This window comes from Callorhinus ursinus, unplaced genomic scaffold (assembly GCF_003265705.2).
Source record: "Callorhinus ursinus isolate GAN/ISIS: 27379988/994484 unplaced genomic scaffold, GSC_fseal_2.0 scaffold25, whole genome shotgun sequence".
Lineage (NCBI taxonomy): Eukaryota > Metazoa > Chordata > Mammalia > Carnivora > Otariidae > Callorhinus > Callorhinus ursinus.
The window spans coordinates 24,435,993-24,448,653 of record NW_027397087.1 but is presented as its reverse complement, the minus strand read 5'-3'; the positions used below and the strand labels follow the sequence as shown (position 1 = coordinate 24,448,653).

The 12,661-nt window shown below is 35.5% G+C and overlaps 1 protein-coding gene and 1 pseudogene across 9 annotated transcripts in view; one reads left to right on the top strand and one right to left on the bottom strand.

Moving 5' to 3' along the window:
• LOC112832848 (ATP synthase peripheral stalk subunit d, mitochondrial pseudogene) overlaps nt 1-12,661 on the bottom strand; it is a 407,341-nt pseudogene that overhangs the window by 251,485 nt on the left and 143,195 nt on the right.
• The window catches only part of SLTM (SAFB like transcription modulator), a 42,688-nt gene that overhangs the window by 9,603 nt on the left and 20,424 nt on the right, over nt 1-12,661 (top strand). For 4 of the 9 annotated variants that reach the window (XM_025883661.2, XM_025883659.2, XM_073877086.1 and 1 more), the window contains exons 3-5: nt 2,902-2,987; nt 5,656-5,853; nt 6,731-6,778. In XM_025883661.2, coding sequence (XP_025739446.1) covers nt 2,902-2,987; nt 5,656-5,853; nt 6,731-6,778 — 332 coding nt within the window. The remainder of the gene's footprint in view (nt 1-2,901; nt 2,988-5,655; nt 5,854-6,730; nt 6,779-12,661) is intronic. The other 5 variants (XM_025883663.2, XM_025883660.2, XM_025883668.2 and 2 more) reach the window with 3 other exon arrangements.

Below are 12,661 nucleotides of genomic sequence, written 5' to 3'. Positions count from 1 at the left end.
CTCAAAATTTAAAGATCAGTTTCCGAAGAGGGTAAAATTTCAGTTTTCTTAAAGACTATGTACCTATCAAATTATTACTGCAGTTTCATCACTGTATGTTTGAAAATCTTGTCCTCCTGGTTTTTATGTTTACAAGCTGATACATTAAATGTCCAGGGCTTTCGTGTGATACAGCTGTTTATAACAGTAAGGCATAGTAAAGTTGCACCTTTTTGTGCACTTCTGCCTCTTGTGGCCTGTTTGTCATGGGGCAGGTTACATAATCTTGAAGGCTTACCTGTAAACATTTTATAGATGTGACTTTTGGAGCCTCTGTTTACATTGAAAGAGATAGCATTAACAACTGGCACATTCTAGCCACTCACAGATCTAATGGCTTTGTGGGTTTTGAGAGGTAGGCATAGGCCTGGGTTTAAATTGAAACACTGCTGGGATGCCTGGGTGGCTGCCTGGGTGGCTCAGTCGGTGAAGCATCTGCCTTCGGCTCAGGTCATGATCCCAGGGTCCTGGGATGGAGTCCCGGAGTCGGGCTCCCTGCTCAGCGGGAAGCCTGCTTCTCCCTCTCCCTCTGCTGCTACTACCTCTGCTTGTGTGCTCATGCTCTCTCTGACAAATAAATAAAATCTTTAAAGAATAAAAATAAATAAGTTGAAGCACTGCCTTTACTAGCTTGTAATCTGATTAGTTTTTGAGCAACAGTTTCCTTTTTTATAGACTGGGGATAATAGTTTCAGAGTAGTTAGGAGGATAAACTAAATAAATACATTACTGTATATAAAACATTTATCCTAGTGCCTGGACCATGGAAGCCACTTAAGCAGTGATTGTGACTGCCAGTGTTGTTTTTGTTGCCGTGGTGCAGTTTGGTTTTCCTTTAGGTAAACTAAAGCAAGTGAAATTCACCGCGGAGTCTGCAAAACATGTAGTTTGTCATTGTGCTGAAGGCTGCCATTTCAAAGATAGTATCTTTAAACTGAGTTAATGAACCACGCCTTACTAGGATAATGTCTTTTAAGTAGGTCATAGTAGGATGTAGTGGAAAGAACTTAGGACTGGAAAAGCCTTGGCTTCCAGTTCTGACAGTGCCATTTACTCGCTTTGGGCAAGCTACTTAACCTCTCAGGCTCATTTTCTCTTTCCTAAGATTGTGATTACCTGCCCCAAGTACCATAGGGTGCTTGGGAAAATCAGTTGAACTTTTTTTTTTTAAAATGCTTTGCAAATTGTAAGGCAGTTTGTAACTGTAAGGAGTAAATACTATTTGCAAATGTTCTGAAGGAGTTCCCCCCAAAGCTCTACTCTATAGATTACTTAGTGGTGTGTTTTGGGGCTCTTATATTTTTAAAAAGCTTATTTCTCCCAAAAAGAAGCATCTTAAAGGTTTTATACCATGGAACTTCCTCTAAATATGATGGAAGAATTTAGTGAGCTCTTTTTCATCTGATACTGTTTTCAGGGAAGGAACATCTTCATTTTTTTTTTTTAATATAGCAATAAACGCTTTCTGACCAGCAGACTTTGCTAGTTGTCCCTGTAGTAACTTCTAATTTCTGTTTTCCTTAAAATACACACACCAACATTCCATATGGGAAACGAATACCACACAGGCTCCACACTTTCTCTTTTGATTCACATAAGCCCTTAAGAAACAGGGACAAGCCCTCTTTTACCTCAGTGGGTTAAAAAAAAAAATCTCCACTCTTACTCTTGATCTTGTTTTTCACATACCTGGAAGGATCAGAATCTTGTTGCCTTTTTATCGCGCCTTCAAGGAAAGGGTTTCGAATTAGGAGTACATGGAAGATAGAGGCTGTTGAGACTAGGGAAAGGAAGCTACGCTGACTTTTTTTTTTTTACAGCCACCTTAAACCTAAACTCTACCGTGAGTCACAGAAGCTTGAGATAGGTATATGGCAGTCCCTGTTTTAGACAAAGAGAAAAGTTGATGATTAGTTGGCCTCAGGAGAGAACATCCATTCACATTTCAAAATGAATTAAAAAAAATACATATTAAAGTTTCAGCAGCTGTGTTTTTTACAGCATTTCTGATGCATGGTTTATTTAGTAGGTTTCTGTGACGTGGCCTGAAAACATAAACTTTTAGCATTGGCTCTGTGGAAAATACATATTTCTTTAACTGTGGAAAGCATTTTTAAAGTCCCAACTACTGATTTTTAAAGTTTGAAGATGCGAGTTGGGTGGGGGAGGCCTGTAGTCTGGAGGCTATTAACAGTTCTCAGTCTGAAGTAATTTCTCCTTGCCTTAAATCAGTTAAATCAGTCATTTTAAGTGTCCAGCACCATTTATATTTAGGCCTTTGGAGAAGTACCAAAATAAGCATAAAAGCAGTCACTTGTACTAAAGGAATTTTCTTTTCTAAATGGTGAAGCAAGATGTATTTGAGAATACAGGGCAATATATAATCAACTGATGGACTGTAAGGTATAGATTTTTTTTTTTTGGTAAGGTGTAGATTAAAGCATGAGAATTTTATTTCAGAGAAAGCTTGTTGAAGAGTAGTGCTTAGGGATAGCTTTGTGGGGGACACGAGTCTTGAACTTAGCTATCAGACATCTGGTGATAGATTCAGAACACCATTGAAAGGTGCTGCTACTTCTGAGAGAATTGAAGAGGAGAATTTTGAGTGGCATAAAGAAAAATGTATTATATATATCAAGTCAGTTTTGGGTTCGTATTAAGATTACTTGTGCAGTTTATTTTAGTGAAGCAGCATGATGTCCTTAAAAAAGGTTTTTGTTTGGGACAGCTATGAGCAGGTAGTTTACAAAGCAGTTTGCATTAGTTTTGTCAGATGATTTGGGAGTAGAGAGCGATCAATACCGTGGGGTAAACTCTTCTGAATGTTTTTTGCTCTTAAAGTAATAAAATATTGGTTGTTAGCCCATTTTCCTTCTTTCGCAGGTAAAAAACAGGAAGCAGATGAGTTGAGTGGAGATGCTTCTGTGGAAGATGATGCTTTTGTCAAGGTAAAGTGTTAATTACTCAGGTTAAGACGTTTATTTTGCATGATGAATTCATGCATTTTACTTGAATAATAGATCCTGAAGTATGAAGGTAAAATAAAGATAGAGACTTAATGTAGTATTGTCAATCTCATCATAGTTGAGAAATATAATAAATGACTTTGTCTTTAGTTAAATGAGACATAGAGCTAAAAATAATATTTGTCCAGGCCTTGAAGTAAAAATCAGACGTAGGGGCCAGAGGAACAGCTGCAAGACAAATGATATGTTAGTTCCTAGACAAGGTACTGCAATGAGGGTATTGATAGTTTATTTTTCATCTGCCTATTGCATTTAGCTTTTTTATAAAATATACAGAACTTAGATTAATGTAGTCCTTAAAATGGAGAGAGAAGATTGCTGGTGTGTTGCTACTTAGTAAAGAGCAAATTAAGAAATTGTTTTGCCCTTTAAAGATAAATTTAAGCCAGATCTTTTTTGGCTAAAAATGAATGTATTTCAAAACTGACCAGCCAGAAAAATAACGTGTACAGTTTTAACTGCAGTTGTGGCAGTTCTATAAGTTATTTTTAATCACAGGTTTTTTTTTGTTTTTTTTTTTTTAACTGATGCGATCTCCTCCTTACTGATCATTAGGTCTCAAGTAGTGTGGCATTTGCAGGAATTATTTAATGAGCACAGTTCTTCCTACATTATGTACATTTATACCCCATATATTCTGTTTTCTGTGTACAGTTAGTCCATGTGGTCATAACATCTCTGGATGTCTGTGTGCCCTACCATGAAGTCAGCTCATGTCCATTCACCTGGCCATCTCTCCTACTGCTTAGCTCTCTACCCTCCCCACGTTACATGCACACACAGACCACAGAGTGTACCACATGTCCCACACTTCACAGGTTGCACTTTGAGGTTACATACGCACAGAGAGAGAAATGTGTGGTTGAGGATTTAACCCTGAAATCCTTGCCCAGGGAGCCATTAAAATTGATGATTGCATGCCTGTAATCAGCTTTTGTTTGAGCCTTTCAGAACTCTCCAGTCTCTCTATTCTGTTATCCTTGTGATACATCTTCTTTTAGGTTTATTCCTTCGCTCTTATTTTCTCCCGGTGTCTTCACTAGTGAGTGTATGATTAAGCAAAAATTATCCATAAGCTGGAAAAACATTATGACTTAGTAAAAACATTTTAATTTTCAAATGTCTAACTTTTAGCTCTTCATACTTACATTCATTTGAAATGTTAGGAGGCGATATATACTTCTATTTAGCATAATAGTACTGTCTCTTGTATGTGCTGCAAAGGATACCTTTGTGTGATTATTAAATGAGCCTGTTCATAATGTCTAGAAGAACAAAAGAGCTTTTTAAAAAAAAATCTGATTTAAATAAATCTTCAGTTTCTTCTTTCTACTTCCTTTTTCACTTTGGGGAGGTACTGGCATATGTGATGTATTTGATAGAAAATAAGTGAATATACTTCTCTCTCAGACTTGGTAATTCTGAATTTATACAGTAGTGGTGAATGAATATCACCTATTGCCTAGACATGAATAGTATAGTAATTGCTTTCATTTATAGGTGAGGAGAATGGTCACAGTTGGCACTTCAGAGTAGATACAGTTCCCTCGGTGATTTCCCTTGGCTGCTTTTTTTTTTGGATTAGTAAATGCAAAAAGTAGGGACTGTTAATACAGTTATACACTGTTATACAGTCCCCTACTCCATTTTCAACCTCCAGTGTTCCCTTACTCATACGTGTATGAGTTGGTTAAACCTACTGTCCCAGAGATGCCCTGCTCCCAAGCACTCCACCTTCCCATACAATCCTGTTCCTTTTCTTTGCCTCGCCTCCCCAGAAATTTCTCTTTCCTATGTGTAGTTCAGCTCTGAATGATTAATAGTCATGCCCCTACCCTTTTCCCCTTTTAACCCAGAAGGCTTTTCTTAAATCTGTTATATTTACTGTAGAATAGGGAAGGGGGAAGAGTGTTCATTGCTTTCAGCCCTTTCTTTGCAGTTAAAGAGGAAACTAACTAGATTGCTGCTTTTCTTTGTTTCTACGGAAGTACTGTGTGTCCATAAACTTTGAAGGGCAAACAGAATTCCTTCACCGAGACAGTCCCAACCTGTGTTCCCCTGCCTAACTGGGATTGTGGCACAGTGATAGATTTTAAAACAAATACGTTTAATCATTTGCGTTTTTTTCAAGAACAGAATGTACCAGTTTGGGTGCCTTATTATTAATTAGAAATAAACTTTGTTATAATATGTAAGACTTGCAGAGTCTTTGAAGTTAAACAGTGGCACATGGAGAAATCAAGTCATTTCTGTGAAGCCTTATCTTCTAGGACAGCTCCTGGGATGTAACTTGGTAAATATTAAATAACTGGAACTTGAGAGCATCTCTAGTAGCAATCTAGTTAGTGCTTATCTCTGTGAGAGAATTGGGAACTTAGATGCATGGTTCAATGACTTTGGGATTTGACTCCCTCTATTTTTAAAGACACAGTTAATATGTAGGGACAAATGATTGAACTTTGACTTTGGGAATAATGTCAAAATATGGTAAAATTTAAAACATGTAGACATGTAAATTACCAAAAAACGTTTGATGGATAGCCTATACTACTTTGCCTCTAGTTGTACCAAATTTTCTTACCATTAAAAGGACTGTGAATTGGAGAGTCAAGAGGCACACGAACAAGATGGAAATGACGAACTAAAGGACTCTGAAGAATTTGGTGAAAATGAAGAAGAAAATGTACATTCCAAGGAGTTACTTTCTGCAGAAGAGAACAAGAGAACTCATGAATTAATAGAGGCAGAAGCAATAGAAGATATAGAAAAAGAGGACATCGAAAGTCAGGTCTTTAGACAGTTTTTTAAAAATGTGAACAGATAAATTAAGTAATAAATAATAAAAAGTTTTTTCTAATTCAATGTGGAAGTCTCAGAATTTTCAGAAAATATATTTTTGAATTTATTTATAAGTCACCTGGAATCCTACTAGCTTTTAAATTTTGGCTTATGATCTTCCACATTTGTATATATTTGTACAGAATAGTTATCATGCCTTTAGTTGCTGTTTGTTCTATATGATGTTTTCATATAACCTATCATGATAACTTCATAATGCGTGTGTTATACTGTAACTTAATAGACTGAATAGCAGCTCCTTTGATTTGGGACATTTATGTTGAAGTTGTTTTCTGTTCCACACTGGATGAGTGTATCAGTTCACTCTGATCTTGCCAACAGTACTGGATGGTAACTTTTTATCTGTTGCTACTTTAGTAGATCTAAAAGATTAACTTGTATTTCTTTGGTTATTATCAAGGGTGGGGAATTACTTAGGAAAGTTTAATTTAAACACCTATAATTTAAAAGAGACTTTCTTTGACTGAAAGAGACCATTTGTCCTGCTTTGAAATATGTTAGTATGTCTTAAGAAAACCAGTGGATTAGGGAGGGAGTCAGTACAGTTAATGATCATGCTTAGAATACTTCCATTCTACCTAGCTTAATAAATGAAGGGCTCAAGAGATTTTTCTAATTCTCTATCAATGTGACTACTTTTATGTTGGCATAAAAAATATAGTCTGCATTATTAAGCATTGACTTAGTACCCATGGTATCATAGACACTGTACAGAACACAAGGCAAGTGATAATTAGAGCATAAAAGCATTCTCATGTTACCCAGATATTTTGTAAAGCAAAGCTATTGTATACCCTTTTACTTAGGAAATTGAAGCTCAAGAAGGTGAAGATGATACCTTTCTAACAGCCCAAGTAAGTTTATATTTAGTCCTATGAATATGATATTGTGGGTGGAAGGGCTTGGAAAAGGAATCTTATTTTGACTTCAAAATCCTCTAATTCATAAAACTGCCTTAAACTTAATACTGAATTATTTATGTGGTATATACGAGATACTTAAAATTGGCAGCTGAAATTTCTGTTGCCACAAGGGTAATTGAATTATTACAAGGTTCCTACCCTTTTCAGAAGAAAAATAAAAATAGTCCATCCTTTCTGTTAAAAAAAAACAAAACAAAACTCTGGTTACCAGTCTTTTGAGAAGTCTACACTCTCCTTGAATTTTTTTTTCCTGTCACTTTGTTAAGAAGTAAATCATTTAGAAGTACTGATATCCTTTCCGAAGCTTTATTTAAGATTTTGCTAATTTAACACACCTAGGATGGGCATAGTGTAAAAATGATAAAAATCTCTGTTCTAGAGATTTACTCAGGTGTGTGTTTGTGTGTGTGTATGTGTGTAGAAAATGAGTGCTCTTCTATTGCGTGTTGTGTTTTTTTGGTATATATGATTTATATAATGTACACTTTAAAGCGTGGTTTACAGGGGCTAGAAACACATTTATATAACTCAGTTGCTACAATGTTTTCTTTTTTATCCTTTGTTTTTTGTTTTGTTTTTTTCCATACCTATATTCAAGAAGCCTTGTTCATGTACCTTCTTTAAATGGTATGCTTTGAAGTAGAGATAGGACTTTCCTCTGTTTCCCAGATTTAGAAAAAAAATAGTGCTCAGGTCTTTTATTTCCTTAGTTAATGTTTGCCGGAAGAGTACGTAGTGGGGCTCATATTTATGCACTGCTTAGCGGATTGCCTCTGGTCACACACACCTTCTCTCCTGCAGCTCTCTTGCCTTTGAAATGATGGTGAGCCACACATGCTGGGGAGGTTGTATCTTGGCTTTCTGCATTTATCACAGTGGGGGAGAAACTGGATTTCTGGGAGAAATGGGTCTGATAATTTAGAATATTCAGGAAGGAAATGTTAGGACTGCGAAAGAAAGTCTGTAGATTTGTTCCCTGTACTAGCTATAAATAAGTTCCTTTCTGAGTGATAAAGATTAGTTGAGGAAAATTAACTTTCAAATTGGGCGGGGTACCTTTTTTACATTACTAATTTGCAAAAAGGTAGAGTTGAGCTCGTCATATTCTTTAGCAGCTAGCTTGTTCATTTCCACTAAGGGCCACTCCTGAAGTTGTGCAGGTTGTAAGTTGTGTAAAGGCATCAATCGTATCTAAGGGGCCCCATTCACATAATAAACTATATATTTTTTATAAAAATTTAACAGATGGAAGTAAAGTATCTTAAGGAATGGATGCCTTTTTCTAATTTTCACAATATGGCCTGGAGAGGGCCTTGCTCCCCTTCTATCCTGATAATGAAAGAACAGTTATTTCTCATCAAGGGGCAAGTATTGCCTTATTGTATCAAAAGATAGGGAGGTTACATCTTCAGAGAAGTTTTCTTTAAGTAAAATGACCTTTTTTCTCCTTCTAAGTAATGTACAGTGGAACATCTAGCGACATATATAAATGTATCTATGTTTCATCGTGTTTTTATTATCATTAAAGATACAATTAGTATTCAAATGTTCAATTGTGTATAGTTTTTGTTTTGTTTTTGTTTTGCTTTTTGTTTTTACAGGTTTTGTACAAATATGTTCCCGTTCTGGTTGATTGAAATGTTTATTAGGTCTCTTAAAGGTTTCCCCTCCACTATTTTATTTGCTGAAGAAATTGAGTTGTGTATTCTGTAGAGCAAAGGTGGTTGGTAGAGTTTTTCTTAATGGGACTAGGTAGAAAATATTTTAGCTGTTGTGGGCCATACGATCTATGTTATAACTATTCAGCTCTGCCATTGTTGTGTAAAAGCATCCATAGACAGTGGGTAAATAAATGGATATGGCTGTTTCAGTAAAAATATTTACAAAAAGAGGCATCTAGCATAGTTTGCCAATCCCTGCTTGTAGGGTTTCCAGAGTCTAGATATTGCTGATTACATTTCTGTGGAGTCATTCAACATGATTCTCTGTTTACTGTATTCTCTGTAAATTGGTAAGTTGGCTATGGGATCTAGAGGCTTGCTGTCCAATTCAGGGCACCCCAGCCCCAACCCCACCCCAACACACCCAACTACTTCATAGATAGTGGTGTGTTCTTCCATTTGGCTGCACCTAATTTCTGGTTATATCTTCTCGATGATGGTACCAATCATTGATCCATACCCCTTGGATCAAAGTAGTGATACTCTAATTCTGTCATTTCTTCCTTATTTATTAGCTGGAATGGTCCTAGAAGTAGAAATATCTCCTACTATTTGGTTACTCAGTGGTACCATTTACAAAGGAAAGCCAGCATATGTATTTATTTCTGATGCTTTTCCTTTTATTTACCAATTTTTGGAATGAGGAGCCAGTTCATTACTATCTTTAACAGTGACTAATGAGTTTTTTATTTTTCCTCCCTTAGTTTCATTTTGAATTCATGGGTTTAAATATATTTAATGTATTTAAGTCCATTGTAGTTATCATTGTTCAATGTTCAAATTGCCCCATCTGTAGCTGGTGAGAGCCTCTTCCTTTCAACATGATCCTGGTAGTCTTTGATTGCTTTCTGGTATGTAATGATGTTCCTTTTTCTTCTCTAGACCTTAATTAGCCATTGTTTCCTTTTGGTGGTAAGTGGTTTTCAAGAACCTGGTCTTGGTGGTAGGGGTGTTCATTGCTACTGGGTTTTCATGCTTTCTAGGTCTTTTCTTTCAATGTACAGTGCTAGTGAATGTGTGTGGTTTTTTGGTTTGTTTTTGCTTTTAAGTTAAATAGATTTTGAGGTCATAGGGATACTTCTAAGTTAATCATTTTCTTTGTCTTACAGTATGCCTACAACAGTCTTAGAAACTTAATCCCAACACCACTATCAAAAAGATTACTGAAAATAATTTAAGATTTTTTTCCCCATTATATCTGTCCTAAAGATGTACCCTTCTAGGAATGAACAGTTACTGCATATTAGACTAGTTCTGCTCTATATGGTTATATCACCCCAGCTCATACAGATTTAGGTTGACGTGTTTTATTTTATTTTCAATAATTAAAGTATTGCTTTTAAAAAATTTGAATCTGTAACTTCTTGTGAGTATATAATTCAAAATAGCGAGAAAATTTAATCTGATTTTATAATTTATAATATTTACGTGGTTTCAAAATCAAAGCTATGAGAAAAATGCATTCAAAACAGTCCCTTCACTCAAGCCAATTTTCAGGCTTACTTGGATTTTAAATATTTGGCCTTTAAGTGTTAGCCTCTGTTATACTACATAGAATTTGGTTCAAATTGTGCTTCTATTAGTTACCTATAATATTATGACTTTGGGCAGATTCTGTTAGTTTCTATGTCTGTAAAATGAACATTGTAATTCCTACCTGCTGGATTGATGTTAGGATTGATCATAGATCCTGGCACTTAGTACCTGTGCCGTCTGGTTGTAATACTGTTTTATTAGCTTGAAGATACCCGTTACTTGAGAAATTTGGGGAAATTTTTCTCAATGTTTATGTTTGCTAGTGCTGTAATTCTTAGAAATTTCCTCTAACCTCAGTCTCTTCAGTCTTCTGTGATCACACCATGTATATTCCTTTTTCTATTTGCCCTTGCCCTTAATGTTTCGCTAATTTAATACCAGTTTTTTGTCATATGAAGCCTGTGTACCTCAAAAGCCAGATTTAGCTATATCTCCTCCATAAAACTTTCTTTAATATCTCTTATGTAGTGCTTTACGGTTTACAGAGAACTTTTTATATCCATTATCTTATTTAATTATTTGTGTTCTATTTAGGTCATATGTTATCTCTATTTTATGGCTTACACAGTGCTGCAGTTAAGCTCGTTACATACATGGAAATGAGCAGTTCATTCCTTCCATCTAAAAATAGTAGTGTCTCACACCACATTTATTCAGTAAAATCATTCAACAAATATTTATTGAGTACTTACCATGTGCGGGGTATTTTGTATTTCCTATGACCTTTAGCATATTGCCAGATAGATAGCAGGCATTTGGTGGTTTAAGGTTAATAGCAGGCAGTTGGTGGTTTAAGGTTATTTTGAAGGTTTATTTTAAATCAGGCTGAATATACTGTTTATATACAAGTCAGGGGAAAGGAGACTTTCCAGAAGAGGTCTTCTTACGTAGCACGTATATGTTACACATCTCACGAGATTAAGCTAGGGGGAAGGTAGAATGAGTGTGTGTATATACATATATATACACATGTGCGTATGTGTATCCTTACTATATATGTAATAAGCACTTTCTTAACTGAAAAATAAGTCCTTCGCTTGTCTTTGTCTCTTATCATTGCTGCTCCTAGAATGAAATAAAAATAGAGAAGCTTCGTATATGACTTTTGGCATTTGACTAAGGATTGTAGGTCCTGCTACAAAGATAACACGAATTCCTACCTTACAGGGGGCATTTGCTTCATTTTCTTATGTGAAATGTTACATTTTTTTCAAGATAAACTCAAAAAGTAGTTAATGTAAGAGGATGCTTTACATTGTTGTTACTGATTTAGTATATTTTTCATTTGAAAAAAACCTGTTTTCAGTGGAGGAAAATTATTTTCAGATAAGGTGCATGATTTATCATTTGTATCATTTAGACAGGAAAAATTTCCCATTATCTTTCTTGCATTTCTTGTTTTGTTTCCTTATTATGAGGACTTCAGGCTTACGTAGGGCCAAAGGTTTGACTTCAGTAGTGCTTTGTTTACTGCACATACTGCACAACAAAGTCTGCACTGAACTGTGTCTCGTCTTTCCTACTAACCCTAGTGGTTTCTGTGCTTCACCCCCAACTGTAGTCGGTTTTGTATTCTAGAAGCCGGGTCAGACTCTTCTAGGGGCATTTAAGTATATGTAGTAAAGCTAGTGTTACCTCTCATTTGAGAAACTAATGTTATGAGCCTCTTCAGAAGACATGTTGAGTAATTAGGATAAATATCTCAAAGCTCTTCAGCAAAGTAAGGCAAACCTTACCAGTTATTTTAGCAGCAAGAAATAACATTTTTAATTGGTAGAATTACAGCAGAAAGGATTTTGTTTTTTACGTTACAATATTTAAATTTTTTTACTTTTTAAAACGTGATAATTTGGGCATTTTTTTTGAACCTGTCAATATCGCAACTCTAAGAGAATAACTGGGAAGTGGTGTGCTGTTGGTAGATAAAGAAACGGCAAGTTGCATTCTTTAAGTTCATTTGTTCTCCTGAATAAAAGTTAAGATATTCCAGTTTGTTTATCCCTCCACAACAAATTACTGGGCTAAAAGAATCTGGAAGAAAAAGATAAATCAACAGTTCATCCTTTCTTTGCTGCCATTGCCTGTCACTCCACCCAAGTGAAAGCATTTTTCTTTCCTTTCCAGATGTTGCAGATTAGAAACAATGACTAAAACTAAATTCTGGTTCAACAGAACGACAGTAAAGAGGTTATTAGAGCGTAATATAATGGACTTACGTGATAATACAATTCACTTTGCTATCAGTCAATAATCTACTTGTTTTTGGACTCTTACTTCCTAAGCTTGTGGCTTAGTTGTTTCAGTGTTCTTAAGTTTCCTTCATGTTTAGTGTGTAAAGCAATTGGGCATTCCATAATTTGGGGGCACTTACATGTTAGCCTAAAGTCGAAAAATCCTTTAAAATGATTTCTTAGAAATAATGGTGGTTATCAGATGTAATTTTGAGCATACGGTAAAATATTTGACATTTTTAAGGAATGCATGCTTTTCTGGAATCTAAAATTGTGTTACAAGATAAATACACCATTTAAAGTTTTGTGTACAGTTCAATTTTTAA